The sequence below is a fragment of the Brassica napus genome, chromosome A3 (assembly GCF_020379485.1).
Source record: "Brassica napus cultivar Da-Ae chromosome A3, Da-Ae, whole genome shotgun sequence".
NCBI lineage: Eukaryota > Viridiplantae > Streptophyta > Magnoliopsida > Brassicales > Brassicaceae > Brassica > Brassica napus.
Genome location: NC_063436.1, coordinates 9,222,460 through 9,240,344, shown reverse-complemented (window position 1 = coordinate 9,240,344; position 17,885 = coordinate 9,222,460). Strand labels below are relative to the sequence as shown.

Genomic DNA, 17,885 nt, shown 5'->3' with positions numbered 1-17,885 from the left:
ATTTCAACAAGTTAGTACTCAAAACCGTTTTTATTAAGAACTAGATTTTGACCCGCGCAGGCGCGCGGGTGTATATTTTGAAAAATATGTTGATATTTTTTTTTCATGTAATTATTAGGATTTGAAAGAATGAATCCGAGGAACATAACCGATACCGATCCAAAGATATAGTACCAAACCCAAACATAAATTGATTAAATATTCTAATTATTCAAAATTTTGTTATTTAGAGAACCGAATCTGATCTGAACCGAAGTATTTGGATATCCGAATTTATCTAAAAATAGATTTATATACTTATATATATTAATTATTTTTAGATTTAACGTATATAAAACATCAAAAATGATACTTTTAAATTGGTTTAAATACTTGAAAATATATATAGATAGTCAAAAGTAAATATCTGAAATAGTTAAAGTATACTCAAATCACCAAAAATACTTAAAATAATTATTGATTTCATATCCAAAATTTTAAAGCAAGCCAATTGATATGTTAAGCTTAAGTATTATGACATATGTTATTCAAATTTATACGTAATATATTATTTTATTTATACATTTTGAGAAATTTAAAATATATAATGATTTAAGACTTTAAAAATAATTTAAATTAGTTATCCAAACCCAAACCAAACCCGCAAAGATCCAAATCGAACTCAAACCAAAATTTAGAAACATTCTAATAAGGCTGAAATCTTTGACCCCGAAAACCCAAAATACAAACCGATCAGAACTAAACCGGTATGGGTATCCAAAAGCCCATCCCTAGTCATTATTATATATCGTATTTTATCATCATATAATTAATCGTATTTTATATGTACCATCATATAAGTAATCATATAATTAATAGTATTTTATACATACCATCTAGGGGTGTTCAATCCGGATATCGGTTCGGTTTCGGTTCGGTTTTTCTCGGTTTTCGGTATTTCGGTTAGTAAAATATAGCTACCATTCTAAATCCATATTTACTTCGGTTCGGTTCGGTTTATATACCGTCGGTTTTCGGTTTATTCGGTTTTATACCAAAAAACATAATTATTTAGTTTGAGATCATATAAAATAAATTTTAGAGTCATATTGTCAACACAACCATTTATTAAAAATATATTACATGTTCAAATAAATGAACAAAAACGTAAAAATGCTTCTACCATCAAATAAAATCATCAAATCTATAATTAAAATCAGAGCCTAAAATTTTGAAAATAAAAATATGAAACAAAACAGAAACATGAAAGAAAACTTTTTCCACTCTTCCATATTTAGTGTTCATTAAAGTCATGCTTTTTCGATTGAACACGAAACTTTGTTTGTTTATAAATAAGAATAAAGTTGTGAAAATTTTCCATTAATTATTTTCTATCAAATTTATCATCTTTGTATTAATTTAGTGAATACTAAAATAAATCAAAAAGATTAAAAAAAAGACTTAGAAAATAAGATGTCTGAATTGCGATGTATTGGTATTTAATTATAGTTCAAGTGTTTTACAAATTATATAAGGTTCTTTATTATTATAACATTATGGTAATAGTTATTAACACAAATTTAACTTATATAACAAATAGATTTTTATGTATTGCTATAAAATAGATACATATTTACATGTTTTTACTTTTAATCGGTTTTGTTCGGTTTATTCGGTTTAATTGGTTATATACCAAACCATATCCAAATCCTACGGTTTTTATAAAATTATATCCATTCGGTTTATATGGTATATACCAAAACCAAACCATATTATCTATTTCGGTTCGGTTCGGTTCGGTACAGTTCGGTTTTACCATATTGAACAGCCCTAAATTACCATCATATAAATAATTACATATATTATATTTTTAAAACTTAATATGAAATATGAAAACCATAATTTGAGTTGGTATTTCAAATTGGGCTTTGTATTATATTTTTCTTATATATATTGACAATATTTTTTTATAATGGTTATTGAAAAATAGTTTAGTAAAAATCCATTTTTGAATATATGTATATTTTTGAATCAATTTTTGATATAAATCAAATTTGAATTATTATTTTGATTTGAAATATGTATATAAAGTTTAAATTTTGTTTTATGGTTAGTTTAGAAAAAAAATTTTTAGGGAATTAGATTGACCCATTTTGGTATATTTTAAAAGTGGCCTAGATAACTTTCAATTTTTTTAAAAAACATAAGCCCATTACTTTTTTTCTTAATACTAATATCCTTGTTTTCAAACAAAAATATTTTTTTTTAAAAGACTGCAATCCATGTTTCCAAACACTCCAAATTTTTAAAAGTCCTATTCAAGTTTCCAAACACTCCAATTTTGTACTTGAGTTTTAATAAGATAGATGGGAAGCAACATCTAGTTATAGATTTCTCAAAGAAAAAACATCTAGCTATAGATGATTCCATCAGGAAATTAGTTATATATCCAGTATGAATGTATATGATTAAAGCTATATTGGCCAATAGAGTGTCCTTGAAAGAAAACAAAGTCTATCGCTGAATATTGAAAATTTTATAAAACTAAAGAGTAGTCAATGGTCACGAGAATACGAGACGAAGAATCCACCAACCATTATTGACGCTTTAATTTAAAATTTCGAAGGTGATGTCGGGTCACTAGAGCTAGGAGTAGCCAATTGCAACTTAATATAAAAGTTTCATTAACAAATACTACTACTACTACAAAAGAAAAACTTATTACAAGGCTTAAATATTACTTCAGCGATCAACAGTAGACGTGGTGGGATATGATTTGGAGGAGCATGTGGGTAGAGGGGGTAAAGCAGCGAAGCATGTCTGTCAAATGCGGGTACGGGATTTATCCTCACATGCTCAGTGAGTACTTGTCGGTATATCCTCAATATTAATTATACATATATAGACATAAGATAAACTACTAATAGAGAGAAAATATACTTTACGTATAAAAATTAATGCTTTACATAGTAAAGCTACATAGCTTAATGTATCTGCAGATACATGTTTATATGTAATAATGTAATCTAAAAACGAATTTTGATTACAATTATACGGCCAAATACTTTGCTAATGTTTTTTCAGAAAAAAAATAAAAATACTTTGCTAATGGACACATTGTAGGTTGTGGAAAATTCGACAAATCAAGTCTTGATTTTCTTCATAATATAAACATAGCATATGATATGTAGAACCCAATCTTTCCCCTAAAGAAGAAACACTTTCAGATGGGAGTCGACTAGGAAGACCCTATTTCTATCTATGACAAGTTGACAACGACCACCCATTTCTTATTTCCCCCGAATGAAAGATGTTGCCAAGTAAAAACAACGTCTCCATGGAACACAACCACAATGCAAACGTAGACGCTGAACAGATCGTCATGCTACTAGTAGCCAGAGGCGGACCTACGTTGTCCATTGGGGTGTCAACTGTCACAGGTTAAAAATAAATATTAGTGTTTTCACCATGTACAACAAAAGACGTTTCAGCTCATTTGGTTTACGTTGCCTTATATTCTGATGCACTAAAAGTTTAAAACGCAAGTTCAAACCCTGGAAGGATACTTTTTGCTTAACTTTCCTTAATTATTAGTATTGGGCTCAAACCAAATTTTAGCGACCCACCTTAAAACTGAACCTGGGTCCACCACTACTAGTAGCACCAAACTTTTTATTGGAGTTAGCCATTAGTGATGTTCGTTTGGTTGACGCAGCTACCTGCGGCTACGTCGGTGTCAATTTTTTTAATAAATTCTTGTTCGTTTCATTGACGCTGGTACTGCGTTTAAACGCTGCATCTTCGCGTCGATCGCCGAAAAAATATGCGTCTGCGATCAAAACTGCGTCGGCATCGACGTCGGTGTCTACAAAACAAACAACAACTATTTTCTTTGACGCTGACATCGACGCCGACGCCGAAAATTGCGGCAACCAAACGAACATGACTATTGTTTTGTTCAACGGCTGCGTTTTCCGCACCGCGGTTTTGGGTAATGCTCGTCGTTTTTCGTGACCGGGCGTTTCGGAATATGGGCTGGACCGACGGGTAAGAAAAACAGAATATCTAGCGTATTTGGGCCTAAACCCAATCTAAATCCATCGTCTAGTACAGGCCCATTTAAACCGTCGATTTTTTTTTGAACACTATTTTATCTTTGAGAAAATTGGATAAATAGGACATATTGAACTTAGGTTTGTCCCTTTAGAACTTTCTCATGATTATTTTGGAAAATAGGATTTAGATTAATATTAATACCATATTACCCTTCGATTAAACCAATTAAATTTAATTCAAATATATAATATATACTAATTAAATTTTAGAAAAAAGTAAAAAATAAAGAAACGTAGAAACACGTTTACCCTAATTTTTATTTTCAGTTATCAATCCTTCCGCAGCCAAGCTTTCAAAGTCCTTCAATGGCATCTCTCCACTCTCATGATCGCATCCATCACTGTTTCATCATCTTCTTCGTATTCAAGAAAACTAGGATTTTAAAAGTTTCAGAGATCTATATATTGCCATGAACACCGTCAAGATGAAGGTACCTTCAATCTTACTCTTCAGTTTTTTTTTTCAATTTATTCATCTGTTTCGTATCTCTTTGAAAAAGTATCTTTCATTTTAGGGTTACAATCAAACAAGTAAAGGGTTCATAAAGTTCTCGAAGGAGATTGGGGAATCAGAGGAATTGAACTTCATAAAGACCAATATGTTTTCGACTTGTTACAGACTCAAAGTTCTTAGTTTACTTTCCGCACAAGCTATTGGATTTGTTTTCACATTGAGCTATTGGATTTTTTTTACATTGATACTTGTTTTAAGATATATATCTGAAGAAGACCTTCAAAAATAAGGTTAAAAGATTATTGGCATATTCTGTTCAAAAAGAAGTTTACAGCAGCGACAAGACTTTGGGCAATGTTGTGTTTCAGCCCGCTTGGCAGTCTTCAGGCAAAAGACTTCATAAGAGAGCTTTTGGTTAAGGAGACAGAGAACAGGCTCGGTCAGAGAAAGGTTCTACAGAGATTAAACGACATCAATTCTTTGAAGGATTGAATTGGGCTCTAATCCGGTGTGCAATACCGCCTAAGCTGCTGGATTTCAATGAGTTTGACGGTGAACCAGAGGCTCAGGTTCACCTGGAGGCAACTATAATAGATATTGGGAGAGGCATGAGAGACTTGTTGTATATAGAAGAGAGAAAGACAAAAATGATTAGCAAGAACACATGAGCATCTCCTGCTACAGCTTCTGCTTATGTCACACTTTGAACCCAATTATTTTTGGTAAATTATTTTTGCGTATAAATACATGAGAAACACTTGAATCGTGGTCCTTTTTTTATCCGGCAGGAATCAAACTATTTAGATTTAGCATAGATTAGAACCATGTTGTATTGATATAGAGAAGAGATGATTATGTGGATGAAGAAGAAAGAAACACCAAGAACGAAAAGAAAAAGATCGTGGAGTGGGATGAGGATGAGGAGAAAAACGTGGGAGAAAATATTCTTTGAGAGATTTAGGGTAGATTTAGTTTAGATTTAGGAAACATCTTTAACCGGATATGAAAGTTTCCATATTTTTCGGATTTCACGTAGAATATATATCCTAACTAACTTAGAACACAGTAGAGTAGATGTGAAACATATTCTTTTTTAAGCGCCATATAAGGTAAAAGTTAGAACATGTTATGGCACATAATATAGATTAGGTATATCACTGCGTTGTGGCTATATGTCGTTATCAAGCTGTAGGTATACTGAAGACATATTTCTTGATTATAACGTTTCGAAATATAGCTTGGTTAGAATATATAAGAAAGGTTACTTTACGTTGTATACCCAAGATATATCTATGTATAAAACTTAGTATCCGATTTCTAGACTAAATAGATGACCAGAATGAGTATTCTAACTGTAGCTAGAAGATAAAATAAAATATGATTCCACTTTTTAAAAAAAAAACTTTTAAACATTTATATTGTCATACTTATGTTTCCAACAATTTTCATATTTTTTAATATTTTTAAAATTCAGTTTACTATTTTTCCCATAAAAAAAGGGTAAAAGTTGTCCAGAAATGCCCAAAATATCAGAAGTCCTATTGTGACAAATAAAAGTTCAAAGTGTCACATTTTTCCAATTTTCCCTTTATCTTTTCCAAAACACCATTTTAGTGGTCTGGTGTGGATACCACCAATTCACTTCAATGGCTGCTATGATCGGATTCCACCTCTCCGGCTACAAACCAATCTCCTTCTCCTCCTCAATCTCGAACTCTCTCCACTCAAAACTCTCTCTCCTATCTCTCAACCCCTCTCCGCAACCGCGTAAATCAACCGTCATCCGTATGGGCGGCGGCCCAAGAACCTTTCCCGGCGGCGTCTCAAAGTGGCAGTGGAAGAGGATGCAAGCGAAGAAGCAGAAACAGCTCCTCAAAGCGCGGTTATCCCGTGAACGCCAGATCTACGAGATGCGTAAACGCGCGGAGCTAAAAGCTGCGGTGGCTGAGCTTGAGAGACCGTGGGAACCGGTTCAGAAACCGCCGAATCTCTTCTCGGTTTGCGCCAACGAGCAGGTTAAGGTTTTAGCGGACCGGTTTCAGAAACCGGGCGGGTTTGATCTCTGGACCGAGAGGGATGGCCCGCAGCTGTTTGACGCCGTTGATGATTTGCCTTCCGCTAGGTTCTTCCCTAAAGGTGTTGTTCACAGTGTGAAACCGTACCGGAGTTTACCGAGCTCCGGTGAGTCGGACGGAGAAGAGGGTTCGCGGAAACACGAAGGAGTCAGTGGTCGGAGGGTGAGGAAGAATGTCTTGATCAATGGTGTGGCGAGAAAGGAAGAAGAAGGTAAGAGGATGGAGAATCGTGTTGTTAATGGCGGAAAATCAAGAAACGGAAGAAGATCATCTCAGGTATACGATATGACTTTGCAGAACGATGGGAGATACGAAGTTGGATCTTAGTTCTAACTAGTGTTTCTTTGTTGCTGTCTTTTTATAATTAGCGATGATGTCTGTCTGAACATAAACGTGTATGTAAAACATGTAACAGCTTAATCAGAGATTGAGTTGCAAACAGAACCTTCAGTTTTAGTATTGTGCTTTCTCTCATGTTGTGTCTGCAAAACAATATGATTTTGTAGCTATGTAGAATGTTAGTCTTTATCAGGACCAGGACCGGTTCTTATTAAATGTCATATGATTAATACAAATGTTTTTCTTAATCAATTTGGGAGTCGCATAATCTTTACTTATCAACTAAATTTTAGAGATCAAAAGAATGCTTCGTGTTGCTTTGTCCAAAACTGGCTCTGATCAGTATTCAATATAATTATCTATTATTTTTGTGTTAAGAGTTCAATTCAAATATCATTGATCGAAATCACAACCGTTGTATTATCTATAGTATGGGTATGTTAAGTTTACAAAATTTGTTAGTGCTGATATGAAAGGATATAGTTATCAAAAGACATTTGAGCCACTGAGATTGTGAAGTTATCATACTGAAAAATGTCAACACATGGTTCTGCAGTAAACTAGAAGTGATGCAGAGGACAAAACAAAGCTCTTTTAAGTAATATGATATATCACTATTCTATAATAAAGTATATCATCCACATCAGTGAATGTATCTATCTTTGAGGTGTGATTCGTTTCCTGCCATCTTATTTGACCTCTTTTCATCAACAAGTCTAGTGCCTTTCAACTGTCTGCTACCGACTCTTTTCTAATACTTTGTTTCGCATGGTAAAGAAGTGAATAAATTGTCTCCTGTGTTATTTGTTGTTAAAAGATAATATTTATATTTGACTAAAAAATAGCTTAATTATTTTCTTATGTAACAAGAGAGGTTATAGTGTGAATGAAAATTTGTTTGCAATGTAAGTTTGAAGCATCATGATGTTTTGGTCGCCTACATTTTTCCTCGCATGGACACTGGAGAGAGGTCTTTGCAAGGACCTGGATAGATCATAACTAATGCATAAAAGTCTATACTACAACGAAAATTTATGTATTTTTCAACCATTGTTCTTTGCGTAGTGAGTTTTATTGTGGTAGCTTGCTAGAAGACATTACTGGCTATGACCATAAAGCACTATCTTGTTTTGCTCACATGATACTGAAGCTCTTTTTCGATATTCTCGCTTAGCATGGGTCACATTTAATAATTGGATGAAACCTATATGATGATGGCATGATCCTCAATTCACCTTGTCGCCACTATTGTGTGGTGCATTACCAATGTTAGAAAATTGGAGTCAATGTGAATATAAGCAATTGTTACTATTCCTTTAGTATTTTGCTCTGATTGGTTACCTTTTTTACAAAGGTTCAATTTTATCATCTTTAGATATTGACGGTAACGTCTTCCGACTCATCAACCTTATATATGCATGGTGCTTCTTATCACTTACAGCCATTTGTGTTGGCATGTGACCCACTTCTACTGTTTATAGCAGTGCATAACAATGAGAGACTATTAGTATTACAATGAGGAGCAACGCTCATGAAATAGGAGAATACATAGTGGAGGTTAGTATTTTCCATCAAATCTTTGAAAGTATTTGTTACCATTGAGAACCATGTTAAAGTAGTAACCTCACTGTCACTGAAGTGGTGGCCCTACTTCTCTAGGCAACACACGTTTTCTTGCTAAGGTGGTGTAAAATACACATGAAAAATAGACCATTCTTTGGGAGATGCCGACCATTTACACGCTAAACTGCGCTAAGTCTAGCTAAAAGATTCGCTCTATCTTTTCACTACTTTTTTACTGTTGGTATTGCTTTTACATGATTCAGTCAATAGTGCTTACAGCACTACGAGGAAAGGTTTATCTACTTTCCTCAGCTATAGCCACAAAACCCCATTCAATACAAGATATGAGTTGACTCATGATAATAAAAGTTGATTGTTTAGTATGAAACAAATGAATCCTATTGGAGCGTCTAAAATTAACAAGATTTGGAAGATATGTGGGGATTTTGATTAGCTATTGCAAATCCATTGAACGGTGACAACTTCTTCATGCCTGATCATAGGCTAATCTTGCATTGGTCTCATGACCTTAGAATTATCTTTTCTGGAAAGGCCATTCAAATCAATGTGTGATAGAGAACGATTGTCATGCAACATGTACAGTAACTGGTGTTTATAGCATTAAGCATAGTACAAAGCGTAAAGCTTTTTTATATGATTGATGATTAGCTAATATTCTTTTTATTTTCAGGGGTGTAGTGAAGTAAAATGATCATGTAAACTATGGTTAAGGTAGGGGTTCATAAGCTATAATAGAGAGAAATCTAGTGATGTGTTGCCGTTTAATGTTTTGTGACTGTTGGATGTTAGGTATGAATATGATCATACGATGAGTAGTAAAGTAAATGAAAAGCTTCCTAAGAGAATGAGATCTATTAATTCCATACAAGTGAATAAAGGAAGCATTAAACTTATTGGACTAAGTATTCGTCTTTGCTTGTTTTTATCGAAGTAAAGCATCTATGATCTTTGATCAAAAAAGCATCTACGATCATAGTGGGTTTAGAGTCTAGTGTTTAAAGAAGATGGTAGTATATATTGATTGGCTTTGGAGATATGATTGTGAAAAGAGTAAGAATATCTTCGGAGTTCTAAAATAAGAAATATTAAAAAGGAGAATTAGTTTTAATTTGTCCAAGAACAAGTTTATGATTATATTTTAAACTTGGGAGTTTCACTTTATGTTTAGATTTGATGAAAATACGAAGTTAAGATAAGTTTTAATAGACCAAGTTGTTGAACAAGCAATCCATTTGAGAGCTTTCTTATGTTTTACATTCCTCTTATTATTCTCTCGTACACTTGTGAGTTATTGCAAGTTCATCTGAATGAATACGACCTTGCCTTTACGTATCTTCCTCCACGTTCATGTAAAACAAAATAGAAAATGGAAAACTATTTGTGGCTGAAAATAAGACAATGTGGGCAGAGAATCTATAAAACACTGTCGATGATAGTTAGTCAAACATGGAGCTTAAGCTTATATATAGAGGACCAACTTTGCTTCTACTTAAACAAATCACTTCACAGTTCTCTCTCTCTCTCTCTCTCTCTCTCTCTCTCTCTCTCTCTCTCTCTCTCTCTCTCTCTCTCTCTCTCTCTCTCTCTCTCTCACACACACACACACTCCTCAAGAATCAACTCTTTATTGTGTTGTTAACTTTGAACAGATGAAGCATAATAATAATGGGTCAGAACTTCAAGATTCGTACAATGATCAACATAATTGGGTTCTTGATTCTTCTCTCGACAGCAGAGGACATGTTCCTCTTCGGGCTCGAACTGGTGCTTGGAAAGCTGCTCTCTTCATCATCGGTAACAAAACTTTCACAGAGATTTTTATACATATACACTTTATACCACATATTTGTAACACTGAGAAAAGCATATGCGTAAACCAAAATTATAAGTCTTTTGTTCCATCTTGTTTGCGCAGCAATCGAGTTCAGCGAGAGACTGAGTTACTTTGGTTTAGCTACAAACTTAGTGGTCTACTTAACAACAATTATCCACCAAGATCTCAAGACGGCTGTAAAAAATGTGAACTACTGGTCAGGTGTCACTACTTTGATGCCTCTTCTTGGAGGCTTTGTAGCAGATGCTTATCTTGGCCGTTACACCACTGTCTTGGTCGCAACTACCATTTACCTTATGGTAATATACCGTTACCTTAATTCAACCTTAACTCAAAATATTCCAAAACATTGATGACGGTCAAGACCTCATCTATTCTCTCTTACCTAGTGTTACCTTGATTTATAAATGGTTCATAAAAAAAAAACCCAAAAACAACGTTAATCATTTTCTCTTGCTTCAACAGGGTTTGGTCCTTTTAACAATGTCCTGGTTCATACCGGGCTTGAAACCTTGTCATGAAGAAGTGTGCGTTGAGCCTAGGAAAGCACACGAAATAGCCTTCTTCATTGCCATATACTTGATCTCCATAGGGACTGGAGGTCATAAGCCATGCCTTGAGAGCTTTGGTGCTGACCAGTTCGACGATGATCATGTTGAAGAAAGAAAGATGAGGATGTCTTATTTTAACTGGTGGAACGTTTGCCTATGTGCTGGTATCCTAACCTCTGTGACTTTCCTTGTCTATATCGAAGACCGGGTTGGTTGGGGCGTTGCCGGCATCATATTCACTACAATCATGGCTATTTCACTTCTCATCTTCCTCATTGGAAAACCATTTTATCGTTACCGGACACCTTCTGGTAGCCCTTTGACCCCTATGTTACAGGTGCTAGTCGCGGCCATTGCCAAAAGAAACCTACCTTATCCTTCAGATCCTTCTCTGCTTCATGAAGTGTCCAAGGCAGAGTTTACTACTGGACGGCTTCTCGCCCACACAAAGCATCTTAAGTGAGTAGAAACAAACTCAAAACTGTCTATGTTTGTTAATTTCTGATTTTTTGTGCATTCTAAACTGATTCTGGGGTGTGTTGATATGCTTTAAATCGGTTCGAAAGACGTAGCCAATTTAGTGAACCAAGTTAACTTTTGGGCAATTGTCAATAATAGCACCTTTTGAAGTTTATGTCTCAAAAATAACACTAGAAGGAGAAAGTCACAAAAATGACATTCATTAAAGGGTAAAATATCTATAATACCATTGGTTTAAAATTAAATAAACAAACTAAAATAAATAAAAATAAAAAAATAAAAAAAATAAAAAAATAAAAAATAAATTTTTTTTTTATAGTTTCAGATTATATGTTTTCAGATTCGAAATTTTTATAATTTTTTTTTCAAAAAAAAAATTTCAAATTTTTTTTTCAAAAAAAAAATTTCAAATTTTTTTTTTTTTCAGATTTTATTTTTATAATTTAAAAATACTTTTTGAAACTGTTTTTAAAATTTTTATTATTTATTATTTATAAAATTTTAAACCCTAATTCCAAAACCCCACCCCTTAACTCTAAACCCTAAGGTTTGGATTAATTAACCCTAGGGGTATAAGTGTACATTACCTCTTTAATGAAACCTATTTTTGTGACTTTGAGCCTTGAGTGCTACTTTGGGAACAAAAACTTGGTTTAGTGCTATTCTAGTCTTTTTCTCTTAACTTTTTGTATTTTTATTTATCATGTTTTTTATCATCTGTATGTCTTTCTCAGATCCGTTATAACAATGTGGTTATTTGTTTCTTGTAGATTTCTTGACAAGGCAGCAATAATCGAAGAGAACACTCCTCTAGATCTTCAGAAACAGAGTCCATGGAGACTTGTAACATTAACAAAAGTAGAGGAAGCTAAGCTGATCATCAACGTGATTCCCATATGGTTCTCTACATTGGTCTTTGGTATTTGTGCTACACAAACTAATACTTTCTTCATCAAACAAGCAGCCATCATGGACAGACACATAGCCGGTAACAACAGTTTCACAGTCCCTCCAGCTTCCATGTTCTCCCTCACTGCTCTCTCATTGATCATTTCACTCACCATCTATGATAAAATCCTCGTTCCCTTGCTGAGACGCGTCACGCGGAACCAAAGAGGCATCAACATCCTCCAGAGAATCGGGACCGGTATGCTTTTCTCCCTTACCACAATGATCATTGCAGCTCTGGTTGAGAAAAAAAGACTGGACCGTAGTGAAAACAACGAACCAATGAGTGTGATATGGCTAGCTCCTCAGTTCATAGTCATTGGCGTTGCGGACGCGTTCACACTCGTTGGACTCCAAGAGTACTTCTACGATCAAGTCCCTGATTCCATGAGAAGCTTAGGTATAGCGATTTACCTAAGCGTGTTGGGAGCAGCTAGCTTTCTTAATAATCTACTGATCACAGCGGTTGATACGCTAGCTGATGATTTCTCGGCCAAGAGTTGGTTCGGGAAGGACCTGAACAGTAGCCGGTTGGACCGGTTCTACTGGTTTCTAGCCGGTGTAACCGCTGCTAATATATGTGTCTTTGTAGTTGTGGCAAAGAGATGTCCGTACAAAAGCGTGCAGCCAAACCAAGTCGTTGTTGACTCGTCCGTGTCCGTTGCCTAAATAATTAACTTTGTTAAAGAATACTCCAGTAATGTATCTCTTCTTCTTCTTCGAGGTTTTCACATTGATCATCACATACTGTAGACCTCATCCAATTATATTAATTTGATGGAAACGAAGATAATGGTTGCTAAAAAGAGAGAGAAAAAAAAAAGTTAATGGTTGCTGCTTAATTAAAAAATATTTTCTTATCATTTAACCTCTGTATGAAAAACAGTACTATTAATGTGTTCCATCAGAACGCATTACCATCGAGAACATTCAAACTTTAATGATAATGATGTATCTCATCATTGTTATTATTGTACAACGTTATCACTAGTTGATAAAATAATAGTTGTCGCACTATTAATTTAATTAACTACTGACCCAGTAAGAACCCTAATGGAACATACGAGTAAACGTTTACTATATGCTTTCTTCATATGTAAAAGCACTGAATCGTGGATGAATTAAAAAAGATGTTTATAAAAAGAAATTAAGCATAAGTACTCTTAGTAACCCAACATTAACCGTTAGAAGTAGAACAAACCATATGAAATGCCTTGAGCCACATATGTACTATTCTTCTTCTTCGTCTTGTTCACAAACCTTTAACTATGTGAATCACAGTCCTCTAAATGATCATTGGAATTAAGTTTGAAACACATGAATATACTTGCAGTGAAACAAAATAAATCGAAAGAAAGTAAAAACATATTTATTGGTAGATATTTCACCCACAATATCTTAAAAATATTTATCAATTTATGTAATAATGTAACCAATTTTTAGATACACAAGACTAGATTATTTATATACTGATAAATGTCAGAAAGTTTCTTTATTTGTCGAGAATTTCTCAATATTATTTTTGTTTTTCTCTTTATACTCTTTTCATTATTTAATTTGCGGAAATTATGTGAGAAAATGCTTTAATGGAAAAAAAAAAAATGAGAAACCAAACTGTGACGCACATAGATGTTTTACCAAAATAACCTCCTCCTTCTCCAAGCAAGTTTTAGGGTTTATCAAAGACTTTTTCCTTTTCCCTCTTCTCCCATGTCGACTTCTCCGTTCTCAATCCTAATCCAATTCCCTCCAATTCATGTGACCTTCAGTTCCAAATTCGCAAACCCAGAAACGGGTGGAAAGAGAGATGAACATTGAGGCTAGAGTCGGTGTGGCGGTGGACGGAGCTCTTAATCCTGCCACCGCCGTGCATAGCAGCGTCGTGGATGCCGGAGCCTTGAGTTTACCACAGAAACAGCCCCAGTCGCGTTTCGGCACCGTTGAGAATCTTCTCGCCGGAGGTATCGCCGGCGCCTTCAGCAAGACGTGTACTGCTCCTCTAGCTCGCCTCACCATCTTGTTTCAGGTCTTCTTCGAGCTCAAGTTTCTATTTTTTTTTAGTTGGGTCAGTGTGCTTAACATATATAGTATGATATTTATTAAAAATTTGTTCTTTGAGCTGAGTTTTGAAAATGTTCAGACAAAAGGGTTTTAAACTAGTAACTGATGTTAGTTACATTGTGTTTTGCCTGTACTTAAAGCATTTTATTTTTAAAATATGTTCTTTGAGCTTTGCTGCTTAAGGAGCTAAGAGTTTTGTGAAAATTTTCAGACAAGGGATTTAAACTAGTAATTGATGTCAGTTACATTGAGTTTTGTCTTGACATAGTGTCTACTTTTGTTTGTTAAAAGCCTTGTTGTGTTGTCTCTTTCTAGCTGCAAGGGATGCAGTCAGAAGCTGCAGTGTTGGGGAAGCCAAGTTTGTGGCGTGAAGCTTCCCGTATTCTCAATGAGGAAGGTTTTAGAGCCTTTTGGAAAGGGAATCTTGTTACCGTAGCCCACAGGCTTCCTTACTCTGCGTTGAACTTCTATGCATATGAGAAATACAATAAAGTGAGTTGCTTTCTAGTCCTTTTCTTGAATTGTAATCCTCTGTCGCTAGAAGGTATAAGATGATTTTATGGCCAAATTAAGTTTGAGTAACTCTGCTGCTACTGCTTAGTTACTGAATCTCTAGTTGTGCTTAGATTAGTAATTGGTGTAGTTAGTCTTGGCGAGACCTTAAACTATTTTGGTTTTGCAGTTTTTGTATTCGAATCCAGTGTTACAGAGTTATTTAGGAAACGCGAGAAGCAGCCCGTTTGTGCACTTTGTTAGTGGTGGCTTGGCTGGAATAACAGCTGCCTCAGCTACATATCCTCTCGATCTTGTTAGGACACGTCTTGCTGCACAGGTTTGAAAGATTATTTATTCTTCCCTTGATTTGAGCAGCGTTTGGTTTGTCTGTTGGTGTCCTGAATGCGTTACTTTTGATTCCTTGGCAGAGAAATGCAATGTATTACCAGGGGATAGGGCATGCTTTCCGTACCATATGCAGAGAAGAGGGGTTCTTGGGTTTGTATAAAGGACTTGGTGCTACAATGTTGGTACGCTTTGTTTTGCTTTCCTTTGTTCTCTTGTGACATGCCAAGTGTGTTTGATTGTTAACTGCTTCTTGGTTCAGGGTGTTGGGCCAACCCTTGCAATCAACTTTGCTTCGTATGAGTCTCTGAAATCATTTTGGCTATCTCGTAGGTAAACAAAGTCATCTCTAGTTAGAATTTATCTGTTACTTCTTTTGCACTCGCCTATTGATGCTACAATGTTCCTTCAGGCCAGATGATTCAACATTGATTATTAGTCTTGGTTGTGGAAGTCTAGCTGGAGTTGCTTCTTCAACAGGTTTGTTACTAGTTACAAGATCCCAAGCCATTCTCTCTTTATAGTTTCAAGTTTTGGAACTTACTATATCTATAAGTTGTCTGATTTTTGGAGTGCACATAACGTTGTAGCTACGTTCCCATTGGATCTTGTGAGAAGAAGAATGCAAGTAGAGGGAGCTGGTGGAAGAGCGAGAGTGTACAAGACAGGACTCTTTGGGACATTCAAACACATATTCAGGTCAGAAGGTATCAGAGGACTGTACAGAGGATTATTGCCGGAATACTTCAAAGTGGTTCCTGGCGTTGGCATCACCTTCATGGTATACGAGAGTTTGAAGATGCTCTTATCTCCTCCTGCTCCTTAGAAGATTTTTAGTTTGCTTTAGCTTAGGAGAAGAAAGGAACAACATTAACATTCAAATGCATCATCATTTACATTGATTTTTTTTCCCACTATATGACATTACAATTTTGTATTGTTCTTGTTTGACAAATGTCTCTGTTTCTTGATCAAAAATCATTTTACACTCTTGTGACAATGCCAAGATTCTCAACATATGATGGTGTAATGAGAGTACTACATACGACGTACAAAAACTCTCATTGAGAACTCAAAACACTAAGCCTCTCTAGACGACTAGACCCTACGCAACAAATGTTTGGTAATCTCTGAAAAAGAAAACAAACTTGATGAAAAGCATTCATAAGTTATCATCATTATACTCCAAAAGGTAATTAAGAAGATGTCCTAAGCAAGAAGATGCTGAGTTCTTGAGCCGAGTTAGCGTCCGGGTTAATGAGATGGAAAGACTCCGAGTCAGAGCTACCAACAACATGCTCATAACTCGCCCTCATATACATAACCTCATCAAGATCCGGTTCAACAGCCCCGGATCCACATGGCAACACGCCCGCACCAACGGTGGTCGACTCCAACCTCTTCAGCATCACCCTCGTCTCTTCACTGGCACTCCTCCTTACTGCAAAACCTGACTTCTTCCCGTTGCAGAACATCGCCCAAACCGGAACTGATTTCAGCGAGCAAGACTTTAGCTCCGCTCGTGTCGGGCATTCGAGAGCGACTCGGACAAGACCCGAGTCCATCTCGTGAACGAGCTGGTTCGTCGTGATGGAGAGCTCGAGGAGGAGGAGCGGTTTGACGGAGAGACGGTCGTGCTGGACGCAGAACCACACGTGTCCCTTTCTCCTCCCGAAAAGCGTACCGATCACCATCGTCCTCGACGGTCTCTGCGGCGCCGCGACGGGGGAGAGGTAACCTGAGCCGACGGAGGCGGAGAAGGACGTGGCCTCTGAGGAAGAGGCGGTGGAGGAAGCTGAGTCTTGAACGTCGATGTCGTCTCTGAGGGAAGTGCTGAGACGTTTCTTGGAGACTCCGGTGGTAGTGGATGATGCGGCGGTTGGATTCGTCGGAGGTGTGATGCACGGGAGGAGACAACGGCGGAGAGCGTTGATCTTTGACATCTTTTTAGGCTCTCTTTTGTGTCTCTCTTTTGTTTCAAAGGTTTTGGAGAAAAAGGTCAGATGGAGCTTTCAGAGATGAATCTTTTGTGTTCTTTGTTGCTGTGTTCTTTATAAAGAAAGGCGGGAGACTAGAGAATATCCGACGTGGCTTTGACTGGTTTGACCGTATTGTTTATTTGCCACGTGGAAAGTGAATCTTGGATTCTTTGTTTCTAGAAATGTTTTATTGCGATGAATTTTTTTTTTTTTTTTTTGCTTTTGAGTAAAGGAAAATGATTTTATTTGGTTATATTTCTGAAGGCTTATTGGTATATTTATGCGATTCATTTTGAAAAAAATAACATACTATATTTTTTTATTTTTTTTTGATGATTTAATGATTTAGTTTAACAGGAATATTTAAGCAAATACTCTATCCATCGATTGATATAGAAATTAGAAACAATCCAAATAAAAGTAAAAAAAAATAGTTTGGGAGGTTCTTTGATGACTAGATGACCAAAATTATATGTTAGTAGTATTGCCGATGGTAAATATTAATTTTGGTGTTTGAATTTATTTGAACAAGCTATTTTTATTATCAATGTATTAAAATAAATTTAAGATTTGTATAATTTTTGAGAAAGTCAAACTAATGAAACAAAGTAAAGGCAGTAAAACCACAATACAGGCTTAAGCTATT

General features: G+C 35.5%; 4 protein-coding genes across 4 annotated transcripts; 3 read left to right on the top strand and 1 right to left on the bottom strand.

Moving 5' to 3' along the window:
• Positions 1 to 6,140: 6,140 nt before the first annotated feature.
• Positions 6,141 to 7,097, top strand: LOC106438178 (putative DEAD-box ATP-dependent RNA helicase 33). The gene has a single exon (XM_013879260.3). The coding sequence runs from the start codon at positions 6,195 to 6,197 to the stop codon at positions 6,948 to 6,950; it is 756 nt and encodes a 251-aa protein (XP_013734714.2). The 5' UTR covers positions 6,141 to 6,194; the 3' UTR covers positions 6,951 to 7,097.
• A 2,995-nt stretch (positions 7,098 to 10,092) lies between these two features.
• On the top strand, positions 10,093 to 13,222 carry LOC106438179 (protein NRT1/ PTR FAMILY 5.6). Its single transcript, XM_013879261.3, has 4 exons — positions 10,093 to 10,340; positions 10,462 to 10,679; positions 10,846 to 11,390; positions 12,182 to 13,222. Exons 1-4 carry the CDS (start codon positions 10,196 to 10,198, stop codon positions 13,026 to 13,028), a joined length of 1,755 nt encoding a protein of 584 aa, XP_013734715.2. The 5' UTR covers positions 10,093 to 10,195; the 3' UTR covers positions 13,029 to 13,222.
• Positions 13,223 to 13,903: 681 nt separating this feature from the next.
• Positions 13,904 to 16,252, top strand: LOC106386780 (mitochondrial substrate carrier family protein B). The gene is made up of 7 exons (XM_048775706.1): positions 13,904 to 14,385; positions 14,736 to 14,912; positions 15,103 to 15,252; positions 15,344 to 15,445; positions 15,523 to 15,593; positions 15,673 to 15,740; positions 15,851 to 16,252. Exons 1-7 carry the CDS (start codon positions 14,167 to 14,169, stop codon positions 16,084 to 16,086), a joined length of 1,023 nt encoding a protein of 340 aa, XP_048631663.1. The 5' UTR covers positions 13,904 to 14,166; the 3' UTR covers positions 16,087 to 16,252.
• LOC106427715 (protein MIZU-KUSSEI 1) lies at positions 16,169 to 17,502 on the bottom strand. Its single transcript, XM_013868434.3, has one exon. It carries the CDS (start codon positions 17,201 to 17,203, stop codon positions 16,457 to 16,459), a length of 747 nt encoding a protein of 248 aa, XP_013723888.2. The 5' UTR covers positions 17,204 to 17,502; the 3' UTR covers positions 16,169 to 16,456.
• Between the last annotated feature and the right edge of the window lie 383 nt (positions 17,503 to 17,885).